Below are 16,195 nucleotides of genomic sequence, written 5' to 3'. Positions count from 1 at the left end.
GCTGGGACTACAGGCATGTGCCACCATACCCAGCTAACTTTTGTATTTTTTATAGAGATGAGGTCTTGCTGTGTTGCCCAGGCTGGTCTTGAACTCCTGGGCTCAAGTGATCCTCCTACTTCAGTCTCCCAAAGTGCTGGCATACAGGCATGAGCCACCATATCTAGCTTTTTTTCCTTCTTATTTATTTATTTTTGAGTCAGGATGTCACTGACTCAACTTGCTGGGCTCAGATGATCCTTCTGCCTCAGCCTTCCAAGTAGCTGGAACCACAGCTGTGCACTACCATGCCCAGCTAATTTTTTGATTTATTGTAGAGACAAGGTCTCACCAAGTTGCTCAGGCTGGTCTGGAACCCCTGAGCTCAGGCAATCCTCTTGCCTCTGCCTCCCAAAGTGCTGGGATTATAGGCGTGAGCCACGGTGCCCAGCCCTCTTCTTTTTTTTAAGAAATCCCTTTGCCGGGCCCAGCAGGTCAAGGCTGCAGTGGCCGTTAGCATGCCACTGCACTCCAGCCTGGGTGACAGAGTAAAACTGACTAAAAAAAAAAGAAGAAGAAATCCTTTTAGGGAATTTGAGTCCAGTGGTTCTCCAAATCCCACGTTGAAAACCACTGGCCTAGGGTGGTGGCAGTGTCCGAGCTGAAGTTTCTGGGTATGCAGGAGACCTGGATGTCTAATTTTTCCCTTTCCTAGACATCCCCTACGTTGCTGACTGTGCCTGTGAGCTGAGCCTCATGGGGCCTGCCTTGGCTGGGAGGTGGTATTCCGGGTGGGAAGCCCAACCTGGGTGAAAGCCTGGTCGTGGGAACCTGTGAGACAGTCTTTGTTTCTGGGACTTGCGGGCAGGCCACAGGGGTGGGAAGGGCCATGCAGGTGCCCAGCCATGGACTGGTGGCTAGCTGGTGCTGCTATGGTCCCCAGGTCGAGGGTTGAGTCTCTCTCCTTCCAGGGCTCCCATCACAACCCCAGGAGGAAGTTCCCCCTTGCCCCAGGCATTTGTCCATTGATTCAGATGCAATGCAGTGTCACCTTCCTGTGGAAAAATCCGCCCTCAGGCCTTATCTGGAGGGTGGGGTGACCAGGCACCTTGTCCTTGGGTGGGACCTTCCCCCTTTTTGCTATTTCAGGCTGGGGACTGTAGGAAGTCCCAGGAGGGGGCTTCCTCTGGGCGTATTTTTAGAGGAACAAAGGGGGGCCTAGTCTCTCTGGATGAGGCTGGCCTGGGGAGAGAGTCTCCACGAGGTCAGGGGACACCTAAGGGACAGGACCTCCCTCCTCCCTCCTGGCCAGAGACCCAAAGTTTCATTAACTGAGCTTACAGCATGGAAAGGAAGAGCCAGGCCTTGTCTGACCTCCACAAACCAGGCTTCAATCCCGTCTCCCCTCAGGCTGGGTGCAGGGAGCACCGGCTGTCAGGGAGCTGGGAGGGCAGTGCTCACCCTGTGGGGTGTGCTCCAGCAGGGCGTTGGTGGCAGGGGCAGCCCCAGGAAGGGATGTATGCTATTGGCTTTGGATGGAGAGGCCTCACCCCTGGGTGCCCCGTGGGAGGAGAGGGACACGCTCGCCCTCTGTGAGCTTCAGTGTCCTCTGTCCTGGATTGGGGATGGGGAAGGTGGGGCAGGGGACGACACCAATGTGGTCAGCCCTTCCTCTGGGGGCTGTGAAGGCCTAGTCAGTGGTGACTCAGCCCTGGGCCACACCAGGCTGGGGGGGGCTGCAGCTGCAGCATAGCTGATCTCAGTGGTGATGACAGGGACAGCCCCCAAACAGACGGAGCAGCTTAGTAGTACCAGGGCCGTGGAGGCGGTGACAGACCCTGGGCCCTTCACCCCCGTGGCAGAGTGAGAGTGAGGGTGACAGAGTTGTGCAGATGTCTAGGATGCAATGCCCCCAAGAGGGGCTCTGGGGCTCTCCTGGCTCTTGTCCTCCAAAAGCTGCCCTGCCATAGGACTGTCTTATGTTCTGGGGCTGGGATCCCTCTCTGTTTCTCCAGCCCTGTCCCTGGGTCTTAGAGTAGGGCAGGGCCTTCTAGCCGCTTCCTTCCTTCCTTTCTTGGGACGGAAACTCAGCTGGGTGCGGGGCGCCAGGCTGGAGCCTCCACAGGGGAGTGGGCTCAGTCACCAGCCTGCTCCCCAAAGTGACTCAGCCCCCATGTCCCCACCCATCCCCAGGGAGCCTAGGCCACAGTGCGAGGTAGATAAGTAGGATGGCAGCCTGGGCCAGCCAGAGAGCTCAGGCCACCCCAGCCAGAAGCCCATCGTCTGCCATCTCTGTCCGGCCTGTCATGGTGCGCTCCGGGAATGCTGTGCCACCTGCCCCAGCCCCTCCTCGGAGCCCACCCCGAGGGTTGATGCAGGTCAGGTGGGGGACAGGGTGGGGCTGGGAGGAACCCAGCAACTGGCTTAGTCCCCCAAAGTGGGAAGAGGGGACTCTGGACCTTGATGTAAGCAGGCTGGACCCCGAGAAACAATGAGGCCTTTCTCTGCCAGGGATGGTGAGTCACCATCTGGGGGGGCTCCTGGAGCACCCCTATGCAGGCCTCTTTGTCCGGCCACAGGCATGGCTGGGGGATCAGAGCTTGCCCCACTCTGCTGTGGCTGCCTGCAGGGAGCCTGTGGGAGCCAGAGGCCTGGCGGGAGGCGGCAGGAAGTGTTCTGGGAGCCAGGCCCGAAGAGGAATGTGAGCAATGCGCCCCTCCCCACCTCCTCCCTGTCTCTGGGCCTCCTGCTACCCCCACCCCATCCCGTGGCTGCCAGCAGGCAGCCCAGGCCCCCTGCATCGCACCCCTCCGCCAGAGGGTCTAGGGCCAGGTCTGGCGTCCCTTGGGCCCTGCTCACAATGGGAGGGATTTATGCTCTGCTTTAGGAGGAAGCTCTCACTTTGCGTGGTGAGAGGTGGTTGTTCTGGACTGAGGCAGAGGGATGGCTGGGGTAGCCCCTGGAGCACAGATGGGGCCCGGCCTGGCCTCGTAGCCCCGGATGCTCTGCCAGATCCTTCTTCCCATCTGGGGCCTTGAGAGACCCCGCCCTGCAGGCCTTTGAGCAGGGCGTGGGAAGGGCTGCAGAGGCCGGCACCGTGGGGCCATCCGTCTGCATGTGTGTGTGACTGTGTGTGTCCCAGTAGCATGTTTTCAAGCGTGCTTGGACATCTTATTTCTGTAGCCATGTGATGTGCCTTTGCCACCTGGGCCCCTATCCACGGCCAGGCATGGCCATGTCTTTTTTTTTTTTTGAGTTGGAGTCTCACTCTGTTACCCAGGCTGGAGTACAGTGGCACGCACGCTCACGGCCACCCCAGCGTCGATCTTCTGGGCTCCAGCGATCCTTCCGCATCAGCATTTCGAGTAGCTGGAACACAGATGTATGCTATCACGCCCAGCTATTTTTAAAATTTATTGTAGAGATGAGGTCTCACCAGGTTGCCCGGGCTGGTCTCGAACCCGCAGGCTCAGGCAATCCACTTGCCTTGGCCTCCCAAAGTGCTGGGATTACAGGCTGAGCCACCGAGCCCGACCTGTGGCCATGTCATACTCCCGTCTCCCATGTGCTGCTCTGCCCAGCTGAGCCCCTGGAAGACTGGGGAGCAGCAGTCCTGTCCCTGGAATTCCTGGTATAATGGAGGCCATGTGGTGGCCATGAAGAGAGGGTTCAGAGGGCTGGCAGGAGACTCTCAGTGAGGTGTCTGGCCAGGCTGGACAGAAAGAGGCTGGTCCAGACTGCTAGGAAGGACCCAGGCCCAGGGACAAGGCCCTGCCCTGTGGGGCAAGACTCCTGCTCCCACGACTGGGTCGCCCACTGACATGTCTGTTCCCAGAGCTCCCATGGCCAGGTGGCCCACTGATGTGTCCATTCCCAGTTCAATCTGGGGTATGGAGTAAACTTGAAGGCTGGGTGGCCAGAGTGGTCTGGGCTGCAGGAGGCCATGCATCTGCGATCTTGAGACCTGTTCTGAGATCTGAGGAACCCTCCCTCTGTGTCACCCTGGCCTGGCCCGAGATCCCTCAGAGACCCACAGGGAGATGGGAGGTGAGGAAGGAGCCCTGGTCAGCACCCCTGCCTGTAGACTGCCTGCACACGCCCCAGGTGCTCCCAGGAAACCCGAGCTGCCACCCGACCGCTCACTCTGGCCACCGCCATGTTTAGTTGAGCACCAGCCGCCGCTGGCCACTCAACACTGCAGCCCAACCGCTGCTGGACCTCTGGTGGGCGGAGGTCATCAGGCCTGGGCCTGTCTGCATGGCCCCCGGTCCAGAGCCTGTTGCAGGATGCCAGAGGTAAAGTAAGGCAGGGCCCTGGGATGGTGGCAGGGTCCCTCGAGGCACCACGGGGGCTCTGTGTCCGTTCTGGGCAGAGGGCGGGCCAGGCCCTCTCACTGGGCTCCTGCTCCAGCCCCTTCTTTGGGTTAGTGGGGGCGGGGTGGTTGGTTTTACTGGAATGTGAAAGCAAATGCAGCAGCACGGCAGCCATGGCAGAGGCCCTTGGAGAGAAAACAAACTGCTGCCCAAGAGCTCCACGCTTGGGAGCATAGGGAAGAGGGTGCGTGGGCCGGGCCCTTGAGGACAGCCGTCCCCATAGACTGATGGTAGCTTGTCCCACCTGGCCAGTCCTCCAGCCCTGCCTGCACAGCGCTGACTTTGAGCCCGGGGGATTCTCCCAGCAATCATGTACAACAGCTGGTTCCATCAGGAGAGGGTTTCGGGTTTGGAAGCAGGCTTGTACAAGTTCCCACAGCTGGAGCTCTGTCACCTGCAGCCTTTGCGACCCCCCCAGGGCCCACCCTGCGGAGGCAGTCACTAGTGAGTGACCTCAGGGTAGGGGCTGGAGCCAGAACCTGAGCCCGCCTCATGCCCGCAGGATGTCAGCGGGCCACAGAGGGAGCTGCGCCCTCGGCTCTGCCACCTGCGGAAGGGACCTCAGGGCTATGGGTTCAACCTGCACAGTGACAAGTCCCGGCCTGGCCAGTATATCCGCTCCGTGGACCCGGGCTCACCTGCTGCCCACTCTGGACTCCGTGCCCAGGACAGACTCATTGAGGTAGCTGCCCTGAGGCTTCAGGGGTGCTGGGGGGCCATGTGTGTCTGTTCCCATGTCCCTGTGTGCACACATGTGCCCATCACTCCATGCCTGTGCCTATGCCCCAAGTGTGTCTGTGTCCATGTCCCCATGTGTGTCCATGTCGTGTATCCATGTCCCCTTGTGTGTCCGTGTCCTGTATGTGTGTACCTGCATCCCGTGTGCCTGTGTGTCTGTGCCCATGTTCCCATGTGTCTGTGCCTGTGTCCTGTGTATCTGTGCCTGTGTGTTGTGTATGTCTGTGTCTGTGTGTGTGTCTATACCTATATCCCCATGTCTGTGCTTGTGTCCTGTGTCTGTGTCCTGTATGTTCCTGCATCCTGTGTGTGTGTGCCTGCGTCCTATGTGTGTCTGCATTCTTTGTGTGTGTGCCTGTATCCTGTGTGTGCCTGTGCCTGTGTCGTATGTCTGTGTCCTGTGTGTCTGTACCCGCATCCTGTGTGTGTCTGCATCCCGTGTGTCTGTGTCTGTGTCCTGCGTCTGCGTCCTGGGTGTCTGTGCCTGTGTGTGCCTGTGCCTGCATCCTGTGTGTGTGTGTGTGTGTGTGTGTGTGTGTGTGTGTGTGCGCCTGCATCTGGTGTGCATGTGTCCTGTGTCTGTGCCTGTGTACTGTGTGTGTCTGTATCCTGTGTGTCTGTATCCTGAGTGTCTGTGCATGCATCCTGTATCTACATCTGTGTCCTGTGTGTCTGTGCCTGTGTCTTTTGTATGTTTGTGCATGTGTCTGTGCCCCATATCTGTGCTTGTGTCCTGTATGTTCCTGCATCCTGTGTGTGTGTGCCTGTGTCCTATGTGTGTCTGCATTCTGTTTGTGTACCTGCGTCCCGTGTGTGCCTGTGCCTGTGTTGTATGTCTGTATCCTGTGTGTCTGTGCCTGCATCCTGGGTGTTTGTGCCTCTGTGTTGTGTGTCTTTGCCTGCGTCCTGTGTGTGTGTGCATGCGTGCGCCTGCATCCAGTGTGTGCCTGCGTCCTGTGTGTTTGCGTCTTGGGTGTCTGTGCCTGCATCCTGTGTGTCTGCGTTCTGGGTGTCAGTGCCTGTGCCCGCGTCCAGTGTGTGTCTGTGCCTGTGTCCTGTGTGTGTGCCTGTGTCCAGTGTGTACCTGTGTGTCTGTGCCTGTGAGTGCTTGCATCCACTGTGTGTCTGCATCCTGTGTCCCCGTGTCTGTGTCCTGTGTGCGCGCACCCGCGACCTGCATGTGCCTGCGTCCTGTGTCTGTGCCCCCATCCCTTTCTTTGCCTATGTCCCGTGCGTCTGTGCCTGCGTCCTGCGTCTGCATTCTGTGTTCTGTGCCTGTGTCTCTGTGTCTGTGCCTGCAACCTGTATTTATGCCTGTATCCTGTGTGCCTGCGTCCTGTGTCTGTGCTTCCAGCCTGTTGGTGCTCGTGTCCTGTGCGTGTGTGCATCCAGGCCCCAGGTCCTTGCTGGGAGGAGGAGACACTGGGAACCTGAGCTGACACTCCTCTTGCTGCCTGGGCTGGTGGCAGCTTTGATGAATATTTGATGCCACACCTGGCCCAGCAGTGTTGGGGGCTGGCCGGACCCTTGGCAACACTTGACCCCATGCTGGTGGTGGCAGGTAAATGGGCAGAACGTGGAGGGGCTGCGCCACGCTGAGGTCGTTGCCAGCATCAAGGCACAAGAGGATGAGGCCCGGCTACTGGTGGTGGACCCAGAGACTGATGAGCACTTCAAGCAGCTACGGATCACGCCCACTGCAGAGCACGTGGAAGGTGGGCTGCAGACCCTGGGTACAGGCTGGGTGCTATGTGGGGGCAGGACAGCCAATGACACCCTGTCCCTACTCATAGGTGTCCTGCTGTTACCTGTCACCAATGGGACCAGCCCTGCCCAGGTGAGAGAGTGGGCCCAGGAGCCTGCAGGAGAACCTTTGCGGGTCCCCAGGCCTGACAGATGCCTCCTTCCCAGAGACCCCTGTCCTTGAGAAGCTGCAGTTGTGACACCCAATGCCAGCTGGTCACCCTGGCTTTAGTGCCCACTGTGGATCCCATCGTGGTCAGTGCCATACTCCAGCCACACGGGAGCCTCTGGTGGGGCTGCTACCCCGTCCCCCTCCCTGACCCCACCGGGTAATGAGTCACTCTTCAGTGTCTGCCTCAGGGAGTCGTCCCTGGCCTCACCCCAGGTGTCACTCACGCAGGTGATTCCTGGATTCATACTGCCTCCCTGCCCCCTGCTGGGTGCCCTGTGTCCTGCTCTGGACCCCGAGTGCACTAGAGGCATGGTGCCCATGGCTGCATGGAGAAACAGATGTGGCTGTGGGTGCCTGTGTGCATTATGTGAGCAGGTGCGTGTCTTACGTATGTGGCTCCCTGGAGGGCCCTGAAGCCACAACTTGCTATTGGTTTCCCAGCTCAATGGTGGCTCTGTGTGCTCCTCCCGAAGTGACCTGCCAGGCTCTGACAAGGACATTGAGGTATGGGTGCCCTCCCCTTCTACTGTGTTCACACAGAGGGGTGCCAGAGATCTTGGGGGTGAGGACGTCTGGGGAGATATCAGCTTGGGCAGTGGGGTCACCTCTTCCAGGAAGCCCTCCTGAGCCCACTGCCCCAGCCCTAAGCAGCCCCTGGTGTGAGTTCCCTGGGAAGGGCCCACATCTGGGGCTTGGATCTGGACTCACTTGGCACCCTGCTCACCTCGCTCACCCTAAGGACGGCAGTGCCTGGAAGCGGGACCCCTTCCAGGAGAGCGGCCTACACCTGAGCCCCACAGCAGCTGAAGCCAAGGAGAAGGTTCGAGCCACACGGGTCAACAAGCGGGCGCCACAGATGGACTGGAACCGGAAGCGTGAGATCTTCAGCAACTTCTGAGCCCCTCCCTGCCTGTTCTCTTGGCCCCCGGACCTCAGCTGCCCAGAACTCCTCAAGCCTGAGTGGACTGAGGTGGTCCCCCGCTGCCCAGACACCAGCCCGAGTCCCCATTTTGCTGCTACCCACAGGGTGCTGGGTCTGTTGCAGCAAGACAGGGGGGGAGAGAGAGACCCAGAGTTGTGAGAGTGGGGCAGAGAAAGGGTGAGACAGAGGGGGAGAGACAGAGAGAGAGAGAGGAAGGAAGGAGGGAGAGGGAGGGAGGAGGGGCGGGCAGGGCGACCCCTGAGTGAGGGCCTTTGCTGCTCGCTGGGGCCTGCTGAGAAAGGAATTTGGGTTTTTGTCTTTTTTCCAAAAAGATCTCCAGCTCCACACGTTTCCACTTAATACCAGAGCCCCTCCCCCACCCCTTTGGGACATGCTCTCTAAATAATTGCAATAAAGCAAAACTTTTCTGTGCAAACCATTTCCTCTCCTGCCCCCTTGCAGGGCCATCCTGCATGGGAGTCCGAGGGACTTCCCGGCCCAGGTTGTTTGTGGGGACTCAGGTGAGGCTGGGGAGGACGAAGGAACTGCTTCGTCCCTGACGTGGGGGTCACTAGGCCACGACCCCCTTGCCGTCCAGCTCCCCTGCTGCCTGCGGCCTGCCGGCATCCAGGGTGCAGGGCCTGGGCGCCCCTGAGGAGCCTGAGGCCCCATGCCCCCAAGGAGGGTGGCCTCTGGACAGGCAGCTCACTCCCCGTAGCCCCCAGGCCGAGGGAGTGGGGTGTGCAGTCATGGCACCCAGGAAGGACTCCAGGCTTCTGGGCCTCTGGCTTGCACCACCTGGCGCGCTCCCCCGAGACCCTGTCAACTCCACCCTTTCCTCTGGAGCCCGAACCTACTGACCGACACTGCTGTCTGCCTTGTAAGCCATAGCGCATGCGCGCCCTCAGAATAAACGGGCCTTGCCTTGGACCTTGGCACCTCTGTCTTCTGAGCCTTCAGTTGGGGTGGGGGGAGTAGAGGAACGAGGGCTATTCTGGAGGAGCCCTGTCTGAGACTCAGTTGCTGAAAACAGGGTCTTGTTCCTCAGCCCTTAATATGGCATCCATCCGCCCTCAGCTCCTTCTCCCCGCCACCTCCAACAGACCTGGGTCTCCCACACGGCCAAGACCTGCCCATCTCCACTCTCTGTGGCACATCCTGGGGCCTAGGCCCACCTCCTCTGCCCAGTGGAACCCAGCCTTCCCCCTTCACCTCCCCTGGGAAGCCACACAGGCCCAACACCCCTAGGGGCTACCCGCTGCCCAGTGTGACTCTGCCACCTTTAGCAGGTTCACACAGTCAAGCCTCATGCCCCGCGGCTCCCTGCCTGGATTCCCAGTGTCCCTTTCAAGCCCAGGTAGCTCTGTAAACATGGGCGTGGGACCCCAGTAGAGGCCAGGCTTTCAGGGTGCACAAGTTCAGGAAATGGTGTCGAGGTGGGGAAGCTGCAGGGCTGGTGATGGTGTGAGGGGACGGGGTCCCCAAGCAGCTGCAGGCTTTCGGCAGCTGGCTGTCACCATTTCCTCCCTCCCAGGTACACGCGCACCCACTCCCCACCCCCCAGTACACAGCACAGATTGTCACGTTCTCGCACGCACACCACAGGGCTCCCAGCCTGTCCCTGCCCCCTCGGGGACAGAAGTCAGACAGACCCCAGTTGCAAACAACCCCAAAGCTTTATTAAACAGGCTGCGGTTCCCCAGCAAAGGCACTGTGCAGACAGTGGCCAGAATAGAGCCCTGGCCAGCAACCACGTCCCTCAGAGCCCCTGGGCGGCCGGGCACAGGGCCTGGTTGAGACAGGCCCCGCAGCGGGGGTGCACAGGCTGACAGGTCTGCTGGCCGAAGCCCACCAAGAGTCCGTTGATCTCACTCCACAACTCCCTGCAGGGTGGGGGCTGGGTCAGTGCCGAGGAAGAGGTGGGCACTGCCTCCCAGCCTGCCCTGCCCCTCCCCAGGCACCCGCCCCCACACCTGGGCAGCCATGCCTCCAGGGCAGCACGGGTCTCCTCCGGGGACTTGGTGGCCCGCCTGGTCCACCCAAGTCTATTGGCGATTCTGTGCACGTGTGTGTCCACTGCTGCTTGGGGATGGGGCAGGGTGAACTGGTGGCATATTCCACCAGCCCAGACCATACACTGTCCCTGCCCAGAGCCCCAATCTCTCACCCCTGCCACTCCTGGACCTCCGAGCAGGCACTGGAACTTCACAGCCCTGCCGCGGGTCTGAGTGTGGCCACCTTGGCCACCCCAAGGAAACACAAACCTTCCCCTGCTGGGGAGGGGCCAGAGCCCTGTAGTGGGACATGGGCAGCCCCCTTCAGGTCTCTCGCTCAGCATCCCAGCAGGCTTGGGGGGGCATGTAGGGATGGGTCTCTCTCCAGGCAGTGTTGGGGGAAACGATATCTCTGCTCTGCCGTGCATTCTGCTTCCCACAACAGAGACGCTAGCCTGTGTTGAGCACTTGCTGGGAGCCAGACCCTGTCCAAGAGATTTACTGGGGGGGGCACAACATCAATAAGGGCTCTGATCTCAAACCAGGCAAAGTGGGGGAGAAAGGGAGGCTTAAACTTTACCTGTATGATGACCACTTGCATATCTGCTCTGTCTCCTGTGGCCTGAAGCCCCTTCTGGCTCAGGCACTGGCTGTGGATACCATGCTGGGTGGCAGGAGCTCTGCCCAGTGGGCCAGCATGAGGGCACAGCCTGTAGAGCTGGCACCTGCTACCACAGCTGTCAGGGACAGAGCAGGAGCATGGCCTGGCCTGCTGCAGCTGTTGCCCACCTGGGCTCTGTTCCTTGCTACCATCAGCCGGTCTGAGGGGCTCAGCCTGGGGGCCCTCACCTGGGCCTCCTCCCACTTGGCTGCCCCAGCCAGTGGCAGTCCCAGCCCTGCTACCACCCTAGCGTTTGCCAAAAAGAAAGACAATTCCTGCATCAGCTCCTCCGCCTCACTGCTGCCTGCCTGGAAAAGGTGTCCTGCAGGGAGACCACAAAGGCTCACATCCTTGGGGTCCTGAGTCTCAGTTTCCTCCTCTATAACACGGTGCCCAGGGTCCTAAGGGTCCCCAGGAGTTGAGTCCAGGGCCTTGTCATGTTGTGTGAGAAGCCTAGGAGAGCTTCTCGCACATCTGTGCAGATAATGAGGGCGACTCTCACCTGTCTTGTGGCTGAAGCTCAGAGAGGCCAAGTGCCTTGCCTGAGGTTACCCAGCAGGGAATAACTTTTGTATTCCATAGCTTTAGCTTTTTTTTTTGAGACAGTCTCTCATTCTGTACCTCAGGCTGGAGTGCAGTGGCATGATCTTGGCTCACTGCAGCCTTGAACTCCTGGACTCGAGCAATCTTTCTGCCTCAGCCTACTGAGCAGCTGGGACTACAAGCGTATGACACCATGTGTGGCTTATTTTTATATTTTTTTGTAGAGATGAGGTCTCACTTTGTTGCTCAGGCTGGTTATGAACTCCTAGGCTCAAGCCATCCCCCTGCCCCAGCCTCCGAAAGTGCTGGGATTACAGGTGTGAGCCACCGTGCCCAGCAGGCTGTGGCTTTTTAAGTGAGAGGGCTTCTCTTTCTGGGAACCCTCTAAGAGGCAATCCTGAGTGGTTGGACCCAAAGATAACCAGAGAGGGTGACACACTGACACTCCTGTCTGTTGTTTCTGCTGCTCCCAAAGCACTGTCCCCCAGCTTAGCTGTGGGCAGGGGCCCTTCCCCCACAGACCTATCTAACCACAACGCAGCACTCTAGGGACACGGGCAGCTGAGGACAGCTGCCCAGATAAGCTCAAGTATCTGTGGAGAGGCTGGCGGGTGGATGGCACTGGGAGTCAAGGAAGGGGAGGCCTTGTCACACTCCTACCTGGCCTGGCTCCGACCCTTTGAGGGTTTCTGTTCTCCAGCCTCACTGAGTGGCCACCAGCTAAGAACCAAAACCCCTGTCTCCGGCTGCCCCCTTGCCCACCAAGCAGTGCTAGAAGGCACCTCAGCCCAGACCCTCTGTGGAGTCCCGAAGGAGCATGGGATAAGGCACACAGAGGCTGTGGTTAAGCCCTGGCTTCTGGGCTAGCTAGGTCCTACTGTGTGTGGCCTCGGAATCCCAGCTTCTCCAGGCAAAGCTGAGAAGGAAGCAGCCCACCCCAACCCAGGAGTCTATCTTCACCCAACTATTAAGGAGCCTCTGGCACCAGGAAGCAGCACCTCGGATCTGGGAGGGGACTCCTGGGAGGGAACTCCAGAGAAGGTCCTCCCCAGCTCTACCCTCTCCTGCCCCACCCTGCCCAGGAGACAGGCCTCCCTCTTCAGCCCTCCTGCCTTCTCCACACCTCCCTACTCTGTCCTCTTCTCACTTCAGAACTTTCTGCTCCTGGCCCTCTCTGCGACACAGGTGCTGTTCCTTCTGCCTGGCACACACGTCCTCCACCTAGCCTGGCTACCCTGTCTCACCCTCAAGCTCTTAGCTGAAATATGACCTATGACCTCGGGAAGCCTTCTCAAATGCCCCCAGGCCAGGCCAGGCTCCAGCAGTGCCTGCATGCCACATGGGTGAGGAAGTCTTTGTTCAACGGCTCTCTCCCACACACAGCATAGATGGAGTCTAGCTCCAGGGTCTCTCACAGAGCATAGCACGTAATAGGTGCTCAGCACATGTGAGCTCCTGCCTCTGGACCCACCTCTGGGTGAGCTGGCATAGCTTGGAGCTGGGAACACCTTTCTGACTCTTTGAGCTGAGTTCAGGTCACAGGTCACAGGGTGTGGGGAACCGCAGCAAACCAGGAGTCACCCCTCGCTCAACGTGTGTGTCACTCACCAATGCCTGACACAGTACCCCAGGCCACAGCCATAGCCAAGTGTGCCATCTTGGGCCCGACACCAGGCAGTGCCACCAGCTCTGCCACAGAGGCTGGGATGTCCCCACCGTAGCGCTGCTGCAGGATGGCGCTGGTTTGCTTAATGTACTTCACCTTGTTCTGAAAGATGGGGGTCAGTCAACCCTGGAGGTGGAGGGTGTAGCCCGACCTGGGAGGAAGAGGACCTGGGGAGATCCACAGTTGCCTGCCCAGGACATATGTGGAGACACCTGCTCACTCTCCACCCCCCGGGAGGTGGGAATGGGCCAAGGGCAGCAGGAAGGTCCTGGGAAGCCTCTGGCAGGGCCCCAAAGAGGCCTGGACCCCTGTGTCCTACCCACATAGGTCAATGACACGTGTGGGGTCTGGCTCTTGTCCCCCTGCCCCGTCTTCCCCCCACCCCTAGAGGCCAAGCCAGGCCGAGCCAGCAAGACACTCCCAGGGGCTGAGCTCAGTAGCACCTGGGCCTTCAGGAAGGAAGGCTGGAGCCTGGAGCTCCCTCACCCACACCAAGTCAGCTGGGTGGTTCCCATCCTGTGCTGGAGTGGAGAGCTATTTAAAACCCATCCAACAAACTGCAGCCCACGCGAGTGCCAAAGGGAAGCCCCACCCACTGAGCTGCTTTCAAGAGATCTGCCCACACACCATCCAGTGTGCTGTGGGGTGTGGGAGCAGCTCCCTGGGGCTCCTGGAGGGTGGGAGGCTCTGGAGGAGAAGGGGTGATGAACTCCAGGAGGGCTTGGAGTAAACAAAGGGAAAGGTGGGCAGGCAGCCTGGGTGATGGTGAGGAAGGGCAGGGCGGGAGAGGCAGAGGAAGGAAGGGGAGGATGTGAACAGGAAAGGCCAAGGAGTTCTAGGGACTAGGCACTGGACCCATGGTCCAGCCCCACACAGGCTAGTCTGGGATTGGGGCGCCAGGGCATCCATGGCTAGAGATGCCTGACCCTTGCCTCCTGCACCCCAGTGCCCCTTTGGTCTCCCCTGGGCCAGTGCCACCCCCAACCCTGGTTGCCATAGGCTAGGCTTACCCTCCAGAAGCCCACAGGGTAGATGAGCTGGCCCAGCATGCTGTCGTCTGTCTGCAGGATGTTGTCTACCGTCAGGCCCCGGGCTCGCAGCCGCTGCATGGCACCTGCCGTCACCTGGTCTTTGGTCTGGCTGGAGAGCATTAGCGAGAGCAGCACCTGGTACCGGCGCACCTGCTTGTACAGTGACAGGGAGCAGGGTGGTGGCAGGTCCTGGGTGATAATCTGGGCCAGACTCACCAATGTCCTCCACCTGCTTTCACTTGTCACCCTGGACAACATATGGGACATCAGCTTTCTATACACCCAGACCAGTATGTGGATGGTCTGGTTTGGGCCTGTTTGTCACCTACAACATAAAAATACCTGCCTCACAGGATCAGTGTGAAGCTCAAATGAATTACAATAGCACTTAGTAATGTATCTGGCACATTGACATTATTTGACAGTCACTGGCTACTACTGTTATTGTTATTGATTTATGAATGATAACACTATTTTACAGACACGCAAACTGAGACTCAGAGAAACATTTACCCATGTCACCTGGTAGCAAAATAGGGATTAGAACTCAGATTGGTCTAAGACCCATGCGCCGGGCCAGTGAAACATAAAGAACTCTCTCCCGCCTGTTACAGAAAGCCCACGCTGTGCCTGTATGATGCCCAGCAGAAAGCACAGCACGAGGCCCTAAGCCACAGGTATCCCGACCTGCTGCGTGGCTATAATGAAGCAGGTAACACTCTGGGGCCATCAGGTGTGCATCCTCTCAAGGTGCTACATGCAGGGTAGGGTGCCAGCCAAGAACCACCAGGTCTCAGGTTGTCCCCTGCCAGAGGCCTGAAACAAGTGTCTTGCTGGACTGGGAGCATCTGGGTAGTTGGGGCCCCTGCCTACCTTTGGGGAGGCACTGGGGTCATAGCAGTGCTCAGCCCCCAGCTGATCCACAGGTGCATCCTTCCTGCTCCTCATGGTGCGAATGTTGGCCAGCTGCTGCTGCCAGTCCTGGGGCTCCCAGACTGGCTCCTTGAGTGGCTCAGCCCTCTTGTCCTTCTCACCATCTGAAGCCTCATAGGCCACACATAGTCTTCGTGCTTTCCGCTGATGCTTCACAGGCCTGTGACTTTGCTTTCCTTCTGCAAAAAGTCCCACTCAGTCCCTCTAGTGGGGGCCACAGGTGAAGGCAGGTGTGGTTTGCTGCACTAACTGCCAGCTCACCCCTCACTCATTCAGGCAACAACTGTCCATCATCTATTTTGCTTGGGGGTATCCCACCCTCTGCACTCTGGGACATGTCAGCCTTTCTTATGCCTGTGCCCCCTACAAGGTCCATGTCAGCACAGGAGACCCAGGAGACCCTAGCAGTAGTCTCCATCATGATGTCCCCAACATATCCTCTACATCAACTCTCCAACACTCAAGCCCAATTGTGCCACTTTCCTTTTTAAAATCCCTCATTGACTTCCCTTTGCTCTCATAATGGACTTTAACTCCTGGCATCCAAGTTCCTGCCACCGTGGCAGTCATCACCTGCCTGTTCCCCAGCACACCAGCTTCTGTCCTTGTCTGGGCTATCCCTCAGGTTCTTGGGCGCCTATGGGACTCCCCCTACGGTCAATTCTGCAGAAGTCCCAGCGGGACAAGTTCAGGGGCGTCAGTCTTGCTCACTGCTGACTCTCAAACTTGGCACGCAGCAGGTCCTTAATGGCTGTGCCATGCCCTTTCCTGTTTTCTCTCAGAGGCATCCTCTAGTTGGAGAGAAGACTTCTGGTTGGGTGTGTTCCTGGCACCCAGCCTCTCTGAGAAGGAAGCAGAGTTCACTGGGAACAGGGCTGGTGCAAGTGGGCTCTCCTGGGCAGCCGTGGGGGAACGTGAAGAGCTTTCTCGCTCAGGAGGCAGGTGGGCGGAAATCCAGCCCCTGAGAACCCCGGGCTCTGGGAGAAAGGCGCACGGTCGCACGTGGGCCAGGGAACCGACTGCGGCTGCCGGGTCCATGGCGTGCCGCAGCCCCCAAGTCCCCACCCCACCTCTCCTCCCGAGATCCCACAGGGGCACGGCGCTACCTGCAACCGCTTCTCCCTTCTGGAGCGGCGCAGGGTCCTCCCCATGCCTCCGCGGCCCGGCACCAGGGCACCGGCTCCCGCTTCGGGTCACCATCCTCATGCTCAAGGCGTTCATGCCGGACTTCTGCGGACTACACATGCCGGCGGCTCACGCGGCCCCGCCACGTGACTCAACGCGTGGCCACCTTTCCGACAGAGGGCGGCCCAGAACTACGACTCCCATAAAGCCCTGCGGCGGCCCTCCGCGCGGTCCCGCTACCGGAAGTTCGGGTCGCGCTTCCGGCGGCGGCTTCGGGCGGGGGGTGTGCACCTTTCTCAGCGTCGGTGCGGCCCG

General features: G+C 59.4%; 2 protein-coding genes across 5 annotated transcripts; one reads left to right on the top strand and one right to left on the bottom strand.

Annotated features, from left to right (window-relative positions):
- Nucleotides 1-2,285: 2,285 nt before the first annotated feature.
- On the top strand, nt 2,286-7,991 carry SLC9A3R2 (SLC9A3 regulator 2). 2 transcript variants are annotated; one of them, XM_021707865.1, is made up of 6 exons: nt 2,286-2,357; nt 4,855-5,034; nt 6,652-6,805; nt 6,884-6,927; nt 7,447-7,509; nt 7,778-7,991. In XM_021707865.1, exons 1-6 carry the CDS (start codon nt 2,286-2,288, stop codon nt 7,901-7,903), a joined length of 639 nt encoding a protein of 212 aa, XP_021563540.1. In that variant the 3' UTR covers nt 7,904-7,991. The 2 variants fall into 2 exon arrangements, with proteins under 2 accessions (XP_021563540.1, XP_021563539.1); XM_021707864.1 differs by having other exon boundaries at nt 7,745-7,991.
- Nucleotides 7,992-9,584: 1,593 nt separating this feature from the next.
- Nucleotides 9,585-16,000, bottom strand: NTHL1 (nth like DNA glycosylase 1). 3 transcript variants are annotated; one of them, XM_008048704.2, is made up of 6 exons: nt 15,862-16,000; nt 14,696-14,934; nt 13,802-13,972; nt 12,734-12,893; nt 9,901-10,006; nt 9,585-9,810 (listed from the first exon to the last, which is right to left on the bottom strand). In XM_008048704.2, the coding sequence occupies exons 1-6, from the start codon at nt 15,998-16,000 to the stop codon at nt 9,687-9,689; spliced, it is 939 nt and encodes a 312-aa protein (XP_008046895.1). In that variant the 3' UTR covers nt 9,585-9,686. The 3 variants fall into 3 exon arrangements, with proteins under 3 accessions (XP_008046895.1, XP_021563537.1, XP_021563538.1); XM_021707862.1 differs by having other exon boundaries at nt 13,802-13,975; nt 15,862-15,973; XM_021707863.1 differs by lacking the exon at nt 13,802-13,972.
- Nucleotides 16,001-16,195: the final 195 nt, after the last annotated feature.

This window comes from Carlito syrichta, unplaced genomic scaffold (genome assembly GCF_000164805.1).
Source record: "Carlito syrichta isolate Samal-C Ts95f unplaced genomic scaffold, Tarsius_syrichta-2.0.1 Scaffold126536, whole genome shotgun sequence".
NCBI classification, from domain to species: domain Eukaryota; kingdom Metazoa; phylum Chordata; class Mammalia; order Primates; family Tarsiidae; genus Carlito; species Carlito syrichta.
This window is presented reverse-complemented; position numbering and strand designations above follow the sequence as displayed.